Raw genomic sequence first — 16163 nt, 5'->3', positions numbered from 1 at the left:
CTCGGATTTCTCTTTGATGTTCTTTTGGGTCGACATGCCCTCATGGCCGTTAATTTTTGTGTTGTTTTTGGGGGGGCGATCGCCAATTGACTTCTCGGACATTCCAAGCTCCGTTTTCCGTTCGATCAACTTATCCTCTTGTGGCCACATGAACCCTCTAGTCAAGTCAAGTTTGTTGGCTTGGTCCACTCTAAATAACGTGTACCTTAATTTCTCCCCGTTGGAAATGCTGAAGAAGGTTCGTGCTCTCTTGCGAGAGAGAGAGAGAGAGAGAGAGAGAGAGAGAGTCACTTCAGTTAAATTTACCCACGTCGTTTCATTGCAAAAGATTATGGGATGAACGCTAAAGAGGGCCCCCAAAAAGCCCACATCATTTACTTTTTCAGAAAGTCAATCATTCATTTCTGAAGATATTTAAAGACAGATTCTTCCGGATCACACCTAAGATGTTGAATCCATCAAGAGCTTTCAAATTATGTAGGGAACTCTATGGAAGGAGCGTCTTCCTCTTTGAATATAAGCTCACACGTTACAAAATCCTCACCGTGATCTTTGGACCTTACTCTTAATTCTTTTGAGCCTAATATATAAACAAACCTAATTATCTCCAACTCCTCATTTTCACCGACCTGTCTGTCTAATCCCATTTTTAATAGCCAAACTAATGTCGCGTCGCCTATTTATTGCCCCGATGGACCTTGCCCTCTAGGTGCACGCGATTTCCCCGTTGGAGGAAATTTCCGTCAGTTATGTCTTTGATTGTTGTTTTGGAAGTTATATAAATCGCTCACATGCAGTATTGACAAAAGTTAAAATGGGCGGTGACCATATATTGTGAGATATTCTTGAGTGCACGTGAGCCCAATGCATCCCGACTCTTAGATCGTGTGGGTTTCATGTGACACCACCAATATCGAGGGCTCAAATGCAATGGGCTCACATGCACTCGAATCGTCTAAGAGCTTTTCCATATTTGGTCCAATCAACAGTCATTGCCTTTGATCGGTGGTTCAATGTAAGTATCTATTTGAAATCACATGCATATACTTTATTTCTGCCTTCATCGAGTTCTGATTACTGAGGTTCTGTTTGTTTCACGGAAAATATATAATTTGAAAAATATTTTCCAAAATATGATTGCTTATATTGCTCATAAAAATGAATGAACGAAATTTTTTTCATTATCCAAAAATATGTTTGGATATTATTTGTTCTCGATAATGAAAAAAAATTTATTAGCTAATTATTTCAAGCGATACAAGAGATCATTTTTAAGGAAACTTTTTTCAAATCATTCATTTTTCAAGAAACAAAAGGAGCCTAATATTCATATAATCTTGTACCAAATATCTGTAATCAATCCAAAACGAAAAATCTCTAATACAAAAGACAATTAAATTTGTAGATCTTTCTATAATAAATTTTCGTTTAAAAACTAGAAACATGAAGAGACGAAAAGGTGAACTACCCCCCCCCCCCCCCCTCTCTCTCTCTCTCTAGGCATGTTGGCTAACTCATGGTCTTTCAATGACAGTTAGCTCTAACCTAAGAATGGTAGCAATCAATGAACTTGCGTCGACTAAAAGACCTGAGCAAGATGGGAAGACTCATGAATGGACCTAAATAACTAGTGGTTCACGAATGCTGACGCTCAAATCCACCATTTTCCACCAATTTGCTTGACATGTCAATTTCAACGAAGACTTGTAAAAGTAAGTCAAGCATGCCAGTTTTGATACTCCACCCCGAGCAGCACGTTAAAAGGCTTCGTCTAAGGCCATGCTCGGACCTCGGAGTCCCTTGAACATAAAATACCGAGAGGGTATTCCCGCTCAACTGCGAAGAAAAACATAGGGTGGGAACTTGGGGAGGGGGTGGCACTCGATGAAGTTCCTCTCTCAACGTTCAACCAAGAGAGGGAAATAGAAAGTAACACCTGAGTTATGGAAGGACGTTCGGCTGCTGAGATGTTAAATAAGGCATGAAAACCGTGGATCCCACCAGATGTTTACACTTGGACATGCCACAGTACCTCCTAGACTCAACCTCCCTGAGCAAGATGGGAAGACTCACGAATGGACCTGAATAACTAATGGTTCTAGAATACTGACACTCAAATCTATTATTTTCCACCAATTTGCTTGACGTGTCAATTTCAATGAAGACTTGGAAAAGTAAGTCAAGCATGCCTATCTTGATACCAAAATGACTAACATTGAGTCTCATCATTCTGTACCACTTACTCATTATCCCCAAAGACGCACGCTAAGCTACCCGAGTTATGGCCAAACACCAGTTTCATTGCTGATGCTTTTTCGTATTTACAAAAATTTTCATATTCATTAATAAATCTTGGCCCCACTAAAATTTTCTAGTTTCTTTACATTCCAAAGTTCAAGGAATTATTGTTAGAAACTTTTAGCAGAATAGTCTTCCAAATTTAAGAGCTCTGTTTTGCAACAATCGTGCTTCTAGTTGCGAAATATGATAAATGATGAGCAATTATTTCCAAACTTAAGAAATAATGCTTCGGTATAGATGGTTGAGAAATAATTCTTTGGTATAGATAGAATGATGGAACTTTACCACTAGGTCCATCTCTTTTTTGTTAATATTAGCTATCCATTGAAATAGTACGCGCTGTTGACATTTTGTGAGAGATTCTTTGCGAAACAATTCAAATGTGTTAGAGATCTAAAAAGTTGAGAACTAGTGATGTAGGGGAAAAAACTCAAGGTCATGAGTCTATTTAAAAGTTAAATATCATTTGCACTTTGCTTTGTGAAATACATCATCTTACCAAAATGAGAATTAAAAAAAACAAAATTTTCTAACATGATATATGTTAGTTATTAAAAGGATTGATGAACAACAAAAGACGCTTTTAGGATGCTATTCTGCAAATGCTTTTAGTCCTTGCCTTATCTTCTTTTGGACCTCACCCCTTCTAGTCAAGTCAAGTTTGTTGGCTTGGTCCACTTCGAATAACGTGTACCTTAATTTCTCCCCTTGGAAATGCCGAAGAAGGTTCGTGCTCTCTTGCGAGAGAGAGAGAGAGAGAGAGAGAGAGAGAGTCACTTTAGTTAAGTTTACCCACGTGGTTTCATTTCGGAAGATTAGGTGATGAGCCCTAAAGAGGGCCCCTAAAAAGCCCACACCATTTACTTGTTCAAAAAGTCAATCGTTTCATTTCGGAAGATTAGGTGATGAGCCCTAAAGAGGGCCCCTAAAAAGGCCACACCATTTACTTGTTCAGAAAGTCAATCGTTCATTTCTAAAGATATTTAAAGACAGATTCTTCCGGTTCACACCTAAGATGTTGAATCCATCAAAAGTCTTCAAATTATGTAGGGAACTTCATGGAAAGAGCGTCTTCCTCTTAGAATATAAGCTCACACGTTACCAAATCCTTACCTTGATCTTTGGACCTTAGTCTTAATTCTTTCGAGCCTAATATATAAACAAACCTAATTATCTCCAACTCCTCATTTTCGCCGACCCGTTTGTCTAATCCCATTTTCAATAGCCAAACTAATGTCGCGTCACCTATTTATTGCCCGATGGACCTCACCCTCTAGGTGCATGCAGTTTCCTCGTTGGAGGAAAATTCTGTTAGTTATGTCTTTGATTTGTTGTTTTGGAAGTTATATAAATCGCTCCCACGTAGAATTGACAAAAGTTAAAATGGGGGGTGAGATATTCTTGAGTGCGTGTGAGCCCAATTCATCCCGACCCTTAGATTGTGTGGGTTTCATATGGCACCACCAATATTGAGGGCTCAAATGCAATGGGCTCACTTGCACCTGAATCATCTAAGAGCTTTGCCATATTTGGTCCAATCAATAATCATTGCCTTTGATTGGTGGTTCAATGTAAGTATCTATTTGAAATCACATGCATACACTTTATTTCTGCCTTTATCGAGCGCCGATTATTGAGGTTCTGTTTGTTTCGTGAAAAATATATGATTTAGAAAATATTTTCCTAATATATGATTGCTTATATCGCTCATAAAAATGAATGAACGAAATTTTTTTCACCGTCCACGAAAATGTTTGGATATTATTTGTTGACGATAATGAAAACATTTTTATTAGCTAATTATTTCAAGCGATACAAGAGATCATTTTTAAAGAAACTTTTTCAAATCGTTCATTTTTTCACGAAACAAATGGATCCTAATATTCATATAATCTTGTACCAAATATCCGTAATCAATCAAAAAGGAAAAGGAAAAATCTCTAACACAAAAGACAATTAAATTTGTAGATCTTTATATAATAAATTTTCCTTTAGAAATTAGAAACATGAAGAGACGAAAAGGTAAACTACCTCTCTCCCTCCCTCCCTCCCTCCCTCCCTCCCTCCCTCTCTCTCTCTCTCTCTCTCTCTCTCTCTAGGCGTGTTCACTAATTCATGGTCTCTCAATGACAGTTAGCTCTACCCTAAGAATGGTAGCAATCAATGACTTGCGTCGACTAAAAGACTTGAGCAAGATGGGAAGACTCAAGAATGAACCTGAATAACTAGTGGTTCACAAATACCAACACTCAAATCCACCATTTTCCACCAATTGGCTTGACATGTCAATTTTAATAAAGACTTGGAAAAGTAAGTCAAGCACGCCAGTTTTGATACTCCATCCCGAGCAGGATGTTAAAAGGCTCCATTTAAGGTCATGCTTTATGCTTGGACCTCGGAGTCCCTTAAACGTAAAACATCGAGAGAGCATTCCCGCTCAACCGTGAAGAAAAACATAGGGTGGGAACTTGGTGAGGGGGTGGGACTCAATGAAGTTTCTCTCTCAACGTTCAACCAAGAGAGAGAAATAGAGAGTAATTCTTGAGTTATGGAGGGACGTTTGGCCGCCGGGACGTTAAACAAGGCGTGAAAACCGTGAATCCCACCAGGTGTTTACACCTGGATATGCTGCAATACCTCCTAGACTCAACCTCCCCGATTGAACGTTCAATGGACTTGCGTGGACTAAAAGACTTGAGACTCACGATTGGACCTGAACAACTAGTGGTTCACAAATACCGACACTCAAATCTATTATTTTTCACCAATTTTCTTGACATGTCAATTTCAATGAAGACTTGGAAAAGTAAGTCAAGCATGCTTGTCTCGATACCAAAATGACTAAACATTGAGTCTCATCATTCTGTACCACTTACTCATTATCCCCAAAGGCACACGCTAAACTACCCGCGTTATGGCCAAACACCAGTTTCATTGCTGATGCTTTTCCGTATTTACAAAAAATTTCATTTTCATTAACAAGTCTTGGCCCCACCAAAATTTTCTAGTTTCTTTACATTCCAAAGTTTAAGGAATTATTGTTAGAAACTTTTAGCAGAATAGGCTTCCAAATTTAAGAGCTCTGTTTTGCAACAATCGTGCTTCCAGTTGTGAAATATGATAGATGATGAGCAATTATTTCCAAACTTGAAAAATAATGCCTTGGTATAGATGGTTGAGAAAAAATTCTTTGGTATAGATAGAATGATGGAAGTTTACTACGAGGTCCATCTCTATTTTGGTAATATCAGCTATCCATTGAAAAAATATGCAGTGTTGACGTTTTAGGAGAGATTCTTGAAGAAAGAATTCGAATGTGTTAGAGATCTAAAAAGTTGAGAACTAGTGATGTAGGGGAAAAAACTAAAGGTCATAAGTCTATTTAAAAGTTAAATATCATTTGCACTTTACTTTGTGAAGCACATCATCTTACTAAAATGAGAATAAAAAAAACAAAATTTTCTAGCATGATATATGTTAGTGATTAAAAGGATTGATGAACAACGAAAGACGCTTTCGGGATACTATTCTGCAAATGGTTTTAGTCCTTGCCGTATCTTCTTTTGGACCACACCCTCAAGTCAAGTCAAACTTGTTGGCTTGGTCCACTCGCCATAAGTGTACGTTAATTTCTGCCCTTGGAAATGCCTAAGAAGGTTCGTGCTCCTTTGCGAGAGAGAGAGTCACTTCAGTTAAGTTTACCGACATTGTTTCATTGTGGAAGATTACGGGATGAGCCCTAAAGAGGCCCCCAAAAAGCCCACATCATTTACTTGTTCGGAAAGTTGATCATTCAATTATAAGATTTTACATGCCTTCACGCACGTCTGAAAATATCTAGGGTTGCACTTGGTAAGATTTATGTTCACCTGAAAGCAATTTACGAATAGAAATGGCTTTTATTATTTCTATCTTACGGGCGAGTTTATGAAGCGAAAGTGCGTTTTGATAATTATACAAAATTTCTATTCTCAGAATAGAAAAAGAACAGTAAAGCGTTTGGTACAAACCTAAAAAAATTTTGTGACATGAAATTTTGCTTAGTTTGCTAGAGGAGGAAGAAGAAGGAAGAAAAAAAGAAAAGGTAAAAAAAAACTTGTTTCAGAAATTGCTTTCGGGAACAAAGAAGTAACTTTTCCTACTTCTTGTTTCTATTCCAAATCTATTCCCCGGCCACTTTTTGTTCCCGTGAATAGAAAAATTAGTGACGTTACTAAACGGATTTCTATTCTTTTTCTGTTTTGGAGAACAAAATAACAGAAAATAAGGAAGAATGTAGATGTTCCATCGGTGCTCTTATTTGCTGCATTTGTATTGCTTTCGCCCTTTTTCCTCTTCTTGAGAAGATTATAAGCGAACACAAAAAGAAGAATTGGTGCAACAAGCACCACAAAAAAGAACACCCTGAAATGAACTGATGCAATCCTCTGTTTGCTTTGCTCTGGCTCTTCCCTTTATTTGAAATGCTCAGGCTCAACTCGACTCAATCCCCACATAGCTAGAATCAAGCTCAACCTCTGAAGGAACAAATTTCTCAAGAAACGATACCCTAAAACACAAGGGCTCCCCAGAACTGGCTGTTATGCAGGAGTAAGCAAATTTGGCAATAAAATTACATAAGCTGATCATCTTCGCGCGAAGAATCACAAAATGCTCTCTAAGCATACACCACGACTACACAGAGAGCAAAAGGCACACAAAGAAAGAAAGAAAGAAAGCTATGACATGCCATTTTGATTACAACAAATTCCTCCATATTCTTGGCTACTCAAAGCCACCTAAAGATTGGCATGAATATCTACAACAACTAGATGGGAAGGGAAAATGGGATCGGATCCCGTCTAATTAATGGCGATTTTTTTTATTTAGTATCTGTAATTTTCCTTATTAATTTTCCTTGCACTAATTTACCGGTTACGTATCATTTCATTACTTTTCTTTACAAGACGTAATTTTCTATTTGTCGTCGTAAGTGCCGTAAGTCATATGATTTGTAATATATCACAAACAATAATAATAATCTACCTTAGTTTATGGTAAATTTCTTTCTCTATTGTTAGTAAATTACCAGATAGACCGTAACTTTTCTATTCTCTGGATCCTATGTTTAATGTCTATTTGTTTAATAGTGAATTTCTTTCATGTACTTTTAGTAAAATATCTGAATCGATCGCTACTTTCATTTACACTTTGTAAAATTTTGAGACCTACGTGTTAGTAATTTTCCTTATTCAATGCAACTTTTCTTAATTAAATATAAATTTGATCACGCGTGCTTAACTTTCCTTTAATGTCCGGAAATTATGACATAATAATGATTTTACAAAGCCAATTTCACGAACCACCCTTTTTCCATTTTTATCAACTGTCCACATTGAATGCAGGACTGACCTTGTAACAGTGAGTTTTGACTTATGAAATTTCCATCACGCTCATGATTTTTTGGACACGATAAAGTGGTATTATTTTTGCCAAACAGTAAAGTAGTGTCGGAAACGCCATTTCTCCAAATTTTTCAAAAATCCTTCCATTGAAATATAAATATATATAAAGGTAAAAATGTAATTAAGAAAAAGTATTACTTTGTCAATTTTTTCCTTTTCCTGATACACAAATTTGAGATACTTCTTTGAGATATATAACTTTAGCACGAGATGCAAGTCTTTTTTTTTTTTTGCAAAGGAGCCTTTACACACATCCCTATCTACCAAGGTCAAGAATGATCCAAACCCAGAAAACAATAAAGTCCGAAAGGCTCGCACCAAATGAGATGAAAATAAATTTCAACCATATAACTTTTCTTAAGAAATTCCTTTTTTTTGCTAACAATGTGGCCTTCAATTTCTTAAAATACTCTATTGATCTCGATGGATGCAGCAGCTCTAACTTCGCGCACGCAAGATAATTATGAAACCATATGAACCGTCTAACTTTTTTCCTTTTCGCCAATTTTGCAATTCTTGTAATGTGACTTTTTCTTTAATGCAAAACATCGAAAACAAATCGTATATATATAAGGAATCGTGCACAATTTTTTAGTGATTGTTTGAAATTCAAGTAATAATTTTCTTTTCCAAACTTTTAAGAGAGGTGCGATTGATTAATAATTTTTCATGTGTCATCTCACCAAATAAGCCCAAGGGTGTCAAATGAAACCACAAGAACTTACGGTGGGCTGGAAATAGAACTTGAACAAACTTCAGATGCAAAAACGGAATTTTCAAAAAAAAAATTGAAAATATTTGGCTCCAATCTCTCCCATTCTCTAGCACATACAAATGGGAAGGGGAAAACAGACATCCAATCCCGCCGTCGCTGGCAAGGTTTTTCGAAAAGGCACTTCGAGCGCGCGCTCTCGAGAGAGACTAGCGATCGATTCGATTCCGGCTCGTGCATCATCGATCGATCGATCGATCGAATACCGTCGAGCGAACAGGTTGAGAGATTCGATGGAGGATCGGGGGTTGGAGGAGGTAGAGAAAGCTCGGTTGCTAAGCTTGGCTCTCGAGTTCGGCTCCGACGAGCAGTCCGCCACCAAGTGCTTGGTCCGCCTCATTTCCCTCTACAGTAACTCGAATCGTCTCTTCGTCACCCATTTTGTCATGCTGAGATTAGCGTTTGCAGAGGTTGTGTAGGTGTTTCTTGGTCCACCACGATGACGATGGCTGTAGAATAGGGTGCTTAGTGAAGTAGTTTTACTGACGAGCAAAATGTCTGGCACGGTTCCAGTTTGATGCGTTGAGGCTACTTTGGATGGTGGCTTTTCTTGGTTATTGGCCAAATTGGGTGGTATCTGGTGATTAGGGAATGACGCAATTGCTTGTGTTGCGTGGATAATTTGTGAATTGATTGATTGTGCATTCCTAAATAAGGAGATTTATTGCGGTTAGTCAGTGCTCTGATGATGGCTGCCAAATGGTCTACTTTGGATTTCAATGGACCGGAGCTGGTTAAATTTTGTTCATTGAGCGTCAATCTCATTGTCATTTCTTTGTGGGTTTGGCGGAGTAGTCTTAATGACTTGCAAAATAATCTCTTTCTTCATTTGGCTTTTTTTTTAAGGTGACGAAGGTCGAGAGTTTATCACTGTGGAGCACTGTGGCGATGACTTTCTAGCAGAACTTGCCGAAACTATGCAAGATACCGAGGATTGGGATGATTTGCAAGCTGCGGAATCAGAAGCTTGTGGAGTTTGGGCTGATATGTTTGGCCAAGATATCCCTTATGACGGTGGATGCAATGTCGTGCATGATGTTACTATTATAGAAGATTCTCCACAACCTGAGAAAAATCAAACTTTTCTTGAGGTGGATTCCTCTACTGACGGTGAAGACGAAGATGAAATATTTGGCAGTAAAATGGGCAGGAAATCCACGTGCTATATTCCTGATGAAAGCAGTACTCCGAGGAATTCATCCACTCAACTTCTGGCCAGACGATCTTTAGAATCCATGGTATGCTTCTCCCATGGACATAGACAATACTGCCAAACCACTTAAATCACCGTGTGACTGTTCTTTTCTTATATAATTTATACTCTCCTTGATCTTTTGCAATTTGCTTGTGATTCTGCACACAGAAAAGGACCTACACGATGTACATGTAGAAAAGCATTAGTAAATTGCTTATGAGGCCTCTCATCCAATCAAATATCCAATAGACACTCCTAACTTTTGCCAATTACTTCCACAATCTTCAAGATCCATAATGACATATTAGAACTCTTTGGTCGATAGAGAAGTTGATTTTAGTTTTGGATGATGTACAAATACCTATATTTCTCAAATACTTGGAGAGTATAGCAGATCATCAAACTGTGGAACTTAGCAATCCAGTGTCTTTCATAGGAATGTTTTGCATAAATGAAGGCTTGTGATTTCTTCCATGACAATCCAAGTCAGAAACTATTTGTGGTGCTGAAGAGGCTTGTTTGTGTTGAAGGACTGTAGGAGCACTGTCACTCAAGGTTCGATATCATCAGTTTAAAAAAAAAAGACATTGCTCTCGGATTTCGACATGCAAACAAGGGACTCTGAGTTATAAGGAATTGCAGGCCTTGGATGACATAGAATTGGCAAATGTTGTAATATTCGGAAACAAGGTATTTCGACCAATGCAGCATCAGGCTTGTAAAGCTTCTGTAGCCAAGCAAGATTGCTTCATTCTAATGCCCACCGGAGGTGGTAAAAGTTTATGTTACCAGGTTAGTGAATGTTAACATTATTTCGTTTGTGTAATGATCGTATGTAGAATTATGTGTGGAGACAATGTTTAGAGCACAAGCCCTGTGCACTTTGCTCCATGGTTCCACCAATTAAATACTAGACGGGTAGACCTGTATATTGAAATTTAAGCTTAAAATGATCTTGTAATCTGCTTTGTTAGCACTGTTGAGAAGTTTGTGCTTAAACTAAAGGAAGAAAATGTTTTCCAAATGCAAATTAAGCAATAGGAAGTGATTTGGGGACATAACCATGGGTTCCAATGTACGTGATCGGACTAAGTTGGAAAAGAAGGAAATACAGGACATTCTCGTTCTGCCTTCGCACAGCCCTATCTATTCTGTAATTTCTAGAATTTGAGGTTTATGCAATGCTTCCAGGACCTTCTAATTACTTACTGGAAAATTTGTCTTGTTTTTGCATGTAAGTGTTGTTGTCGGTCATAGTTCATGTCCAATTCAAAAGGGTTATTAAGTCAAAAGAGGAATAAGTTGTAAAATTACGTGCACCAAATATAGATTGTAGATGTCTATATTTCTTATGCAGGTATGTGCTATGTCATCATGTCAACTAGGGGTGATCATTTCTCGTAATTGGTTTGAAATTGATGTCCTTTCATATAAATCTGAATTGATCTACTGAATCACGAAGGAAGATATTAATCTGAATTGATGAAGTTTAATTATCCTGAAGTGTTTTCTGTTCAGTCTTGAAGTAGCTGATATATGTTTCTAGCTGAAGTAATTATAAGACAAATATCAACTGGTGCTTTCTGATCAGCTTAAGGTGAATAAAAGAATAATTCCCTCATCCCTTCCTTTCTTCATGTGCTCTTCTGATGTTTTTACATTTCGCTTCAGCTGCCAGCAACTCTTAAACCAGGTGTCACAGCTGTTATATCTCCCCTGCTATCTCTCATCCAGGATCAAATAATTACTCTAACCCTCAAGTATGGAATACCATCTACTTTCTTGAACTCTCAGCAAACTGCTGCCCAAGCAGCAGCTGTCCTCCAAGAACTAAGGCAAGGTTTAGCGCTCTCTCTCTCTCTCTCTCTCTCTCTCTCTCTCTCTCTCTCTCTCTCTCTCTCTCTCTCTCTCTCTCTCTCTCTCTCTCTCTCTCTGTGTTCCTAGAGAAGTATATCATCCCATACAATCTTTATCCCGCCATAAAATGGCTATGCTCCATATGTTGCAATGGATGCACATTTTTTATGTAGTTAATGAAAAGATTCATGCCTAAGATGTTTGCCTTAAAAATAAATTTTAGGATCTTAGTGTTCCTAGAGAAGTATATCATACCATTGAATCTTTATCCCTCCATAAAATGTTGGGCTATACTCCATATGTTGCAATGGGGTTTCTATTGGACTTCTAAATATTTTTTTTGCTGAGTGTCGTGATTGTCAAGTCATTAATCTCCACTGCTTTGCCTGCCTTTTCAGGAAAGATAAACCATCATGCAAGCTATTGTATGTAACCCCTGAAAGGATTGTGGGAAACCCATCGTTTCTCGAGATATCGAAATGCTTGCATAGAAAGGTACTATTTCTGATTCACTGTAACTTTTTCTGAAAGTTTCTTTTTAACTCTTTGATACTCGACCATCATGCATTGCAGACACAACTTGCTGGTTTTGTTGTTGATGAGGCACATTGTGTGAGGTATGCTCTTTGGCATCCTTGTATCTGAAGCAAAGATCATGCTAGTGTTACTTCAAAACGAATAAGTATTTATGATGTTGCCACTGCAAAACTACTGTCCTTGTTCCAAATAAAGAAAAGCAAGTTAACTTTTATATATGCTCACTCTAACTCTTTTTTTCGAACGTTTTTGGATTTTCTGTGTTTCTAGCCTAGTTACATTGTCGTGTTACACTGAACCTTCTGAAACCCAGACCTTCTGTGAAGTTCTAGTATAACAGAATGCAATGTTGAAACAACTAATTCTGGAAATGATCCAGTTCCTTCTTTTGGGAAAAGTCAGTGACACATCGTTGATCATATTAAGCAAAATGCACACAACTAAAATAAGCTCCAACGGAAATTAATTACTTTCTGAAGTAATTGGAAGTGTCCATGTTTGGCATGATAGTCAGGCCTTTTAAGCTGGTTCTTGCGTCTCTATTTATTCTTTTAACCTTTATACTATATATTAACAACTTGAGATATAAGGAAAAAGTTCACCCATGTGATCATTGATTGTGTTTCTTATGAGGTCTTTACTGGATCTGCACTGCCAGTGCCATCTCATGAAAGGAACGTACTGCTGGTTTGAGATTTTCTCGTATATTTGAATGATTGTAAACTAGTAAAGCTTATTGACTGTTACTTTCTTGGTTGTCATTATTACAGTCAATGGGGACATGATTTTCGTCCAGATTATAGGGGACTGGGATGTCTCAAGAAAAATTTTCCATACGTCCCAGTGATGGCCTTAACTGCAACTGCCACTCAGCCAGTTCGTGAGGTACGAAACTTGCACATTAACCTCCAGATTATGTTGAAATAATCATTTGAGACTGATTGAAATGTGCATCCATTGCAGGATATCCTAAAAGCTCTCAGGATCCCCCATGCTCTTGTTCTTGAGACAAGCTTTGACAGACCAAACCTAAAGTATGAGGTCATAGCTAAGACCAAGGAACCACTGAAGCAGCTTGGAGAGCTGCTAAAGAATCGTTTTGCTAATTTTTGTGGCATAGTATATTGCCTCTCAAAGAGTGAATGTGTTGATGTTGCAAAATACTTGAATGATAAGTGCGGTATAAAGACGGTGTACTATCATGCTGGATTAGCAGTCCGTCAAAGAGTAGCTGTTCAAAAGAAATGGCATACTGGAGAGGTCCAGGTTGTATGTGCTACCATTGCTTTTGGGATGGGAATAGACAAACCAGATGTGGTAAGTTGAAATGGACTCTTGGCCTTTGCCTATTTTTAGTTTTAGAGTCAAGCTGACGTGTTGACAAATACTCGACTAATCCACTTTTCTTTTAATGTTTAAGTTTCACCAATTGGTTTCTTAGTGTGCTTGGAAGTAAACTTTGCTGGTTCCATGGTCCAATGGCCTGCTAAATTGTCATTCTTGGCTATTGATTGCAGGAACTAGCGAATTATGTATTTTTTCAAATCAAATTCTTTCTTCCATGCATGGAACTTGGGTGTGCTGAAATTAAGTTAGACTAGGATAAAGGTCTTTTCTTTACTGTCAAAGTTGCAAATGACTCTGATCTAACTTGACCTTCAATTATAATGTTTTCATCACATTTCAACTTTTTTTTATTGGTTCAGTATTTATTTTTTTAATGGCATGTGGTCAGCGTTTTGTCATCCACAACGCAATGTCCAAGTCAGTGGAAAGCTATTACCAAGAGTCAGGGAGGGCAGGAAGAGGTAATCTACCGGCAGTGTGCATTGCTCTATATGCCAAAAAGGATTTCAGCCGGGTTGTGTGCATGTTAAGGAGTGGTCAAGGATGTAAAACCGCTGTCTTTAAATCTGCAATGGCTCAAGCTAGGAAAATGCAGCAATATTGTGAACTCAAGGTAATCCAATTTGTGTTCTCAACTTCTCATTAGTGATCTCAACTAAGTGATGCTTCTATTTTGTGTTTCCACTTTCCACTTTGTTCTATTGATTGTTGTTAGTTTTAGTCTGGCATTTACCAGTTTGGGTGCTGGATCTTTAGATGGGTCTGTTGGCAACATATGTAAATCATAATGGAACCTTTGGGCTAAACTCATCTTCCACGTACCTGAATGGAGCAAAGTCTATTGATAAACATGTGTTAACTCTCTAATTTGCGAAATTTTCAAGATGAGTGTCGGCGGCAAACCTTACTTGCACACTTTGGCGAGTCTTTGGATCGGAAAGACTGTAAATACGGTTGTAATCCTTGCAACAATTGTCTCAAAGCCTCTTCATAAAGGTAAACCTTTCAGGTGTCACCTCTCTTGATGGGCGACAGGTACCGACTGACGCATGATCTTGAGCCGCACAGTTCTTCTGGTTCCATCATCCGCAATTATTGGAAGACCACATGGTATTGGAGGGGCAAAGGTCCTTAACTAAGGACACAGAATTCTTCAGTTGTGATGGTCTTGTCATCTCATGCTTGTCTATCATCTATTGTCATGTTCCTTGTCTGGAACTAATTATTTTCGTAAGGGGAAAGAAAATGTGGCCCAACATACAAGCCGCCGGAGAGGCATATGGGAACAGGCCGTCCGGTCTTGACTGAGGAAGAAAAAGTTGCTTGTTTCGCTAGAAAAAGCTACTTGTTTCTGTTCAGCAAAGATTAACAGCAAAATCCAATCATACAAGCGCATGTTGCCTGTCTTCTTCTTTCCCGTTTTGAATGAGTGTTGATGCATATCATGACTGCATCTGTGAAGTTAGTTTACTTGCAGAATAAATTTTTCAAGTAGTATATCCTAAGATACAATCGATTGGTTGAGAACTTTTATTAGGGTCTAATTATCAGTTATCCAACTATTGAACACTGTCGGCTTTCTGGTCAGCAAGCATTGCATTGGTGGACTGGATTATTCAAATCATGGACTCAGATCTCAGATTCACACTATGCAATAGTTTTTCATATAGAGCATATGGCAATGCATATATGATTCGATACTTAGGGATTTAACATGGTTTTATTATTCCTGGGTCAGGCACAACCTTAGATTCATGTTGACTAGGACGTGTCAACTGCCCAATAATGCTCTCACATGGCACTTAAACAGTTGCTTCCTTGTTGTATTTGCATTACAACAACTCACGTTAATGATTGCATAAATATATTTCATGAGAATTGCAGCCAATGGTTTGTACTCAAAAGGGTGGTTGGAATCAGCACAGTTTTGATGACGGCACAACATCGCACGAGGTGAGGGACATTGATAGTATTGGGCCCCAGAAGAAGGTAATTCATTCATTGCCTTTTGAAGTGAGGACAAAATCGTTCCTTCTGAATGTTAGTATGTGCATGACTCATTTGAAAAAGATTGTTTTGGAAATATATTGGATTGGGGGATTCTCTTCGGCCTAAGAAACAGAAGAAAAAAATTTGGGGTATGCTCATTATCCTCTGACGACCACAGAGGAGAGCCTGTGCTGTGGAAAATCTCCAAGTGGAGGCAAATAAATTTTGGAAGCTTGTCAAATAGCAGTAGCTGCAGTTCAGATTGCATGGGATTCTAGAGAAAGAACCGCTGTTACATGGATCAAAATAGATAAATGAAAATAAACAAATAATCCTATAGATTCCCAATATCAAACAGAAGTGCCCACTAGTTGATTATCATCGAGCTTGGTTGGCTCTGTGGTCACGTAAGCATCGGAATTACAAGTTTGAGTTGTATCGTGACTGAAAGGGATTGATTTGTTATCTTTGGTGCTACTACCTCGTCTAGAAAGAGTGATGAATTATTGACATACCATTCAGTTGTGGTGATGGGCTAGCCATCGTTGAAACTTTAGATTATGGGCGATACTTGATGGTCATAACTAAAATCGAACATTTCATAACGAACGGGGAAATTCTATACTAGCGCTCAGGGATAAATGGTGCAAATTGGCTGTCCCAACCCTTTAATATTTATTAAAGAACTGGAAGGTGATTGTCTTTGTTTTGGAATTTGAGA

The 16163-nt window shown here is 38.1% G+C and overlaps 2 protein-coding genes across 2 annotated transcripts in view; one reads left to right on the top strand and one right to left on the bottom strand.

Annotated features, from left to right (window-relative positions):
* The window catches only part of LOC115662566 (disease resistance protein RPV1-like), a 242019-nt gene that overhangs the window by 98726 nt on the left and 127130 nt on the right, over positions 1 to 16163 (bottom strand). The gene's annotated exons all lie outside the window — the stretch shown is intronic.
* On the top strand, positions 8647 to 15553 carry LOC115663338 (ATP-dependent DNA helicase Q-like 1). The gene is made up of 9 exons (XM_056309581.1): positions 8647 to 8868; positions 9364 to 9699; positions 10251 to 10504; positions 11384 to 11552; positions 11973 to 12064; positions 12143 to 12186; positions 12877 to 12991; positions 13070 to 13423; positions 13842 to 15553. The coding sequence occupies exons 1-9, from the start codon at positions 8751 to 8753 to the stop codon at positions 14097 to 14099; spliced, it is 1740 nt and encodes a 579-aa protein (XP_056165556.1). The 5' UTR covers positions 8647 to 8750; the 3' UTR covers positions 14100 to 15553.

The sequence above is a fragment of the Syzygium oleosum genome, unplaced genomic scaffold, assembly GCF_021117445.2.
Source record: "Syzygium oleosum isolate NSW1041296 unplaced genomic scaffold, Sole_v2.1 Sole_v2.03, whole genome shotgun sequence".
In the NCBI taxonomy this organism is placed as follows: Eukaryota; Viridiplantae; Streptophyta; class Magnoliopsida; order Myrtales; family Myrtaceae; genus Syzygium; species Syzygium oleosum.
This window is presented reverse-complemented; position numbering and strand designations above follow the sequence as displayed.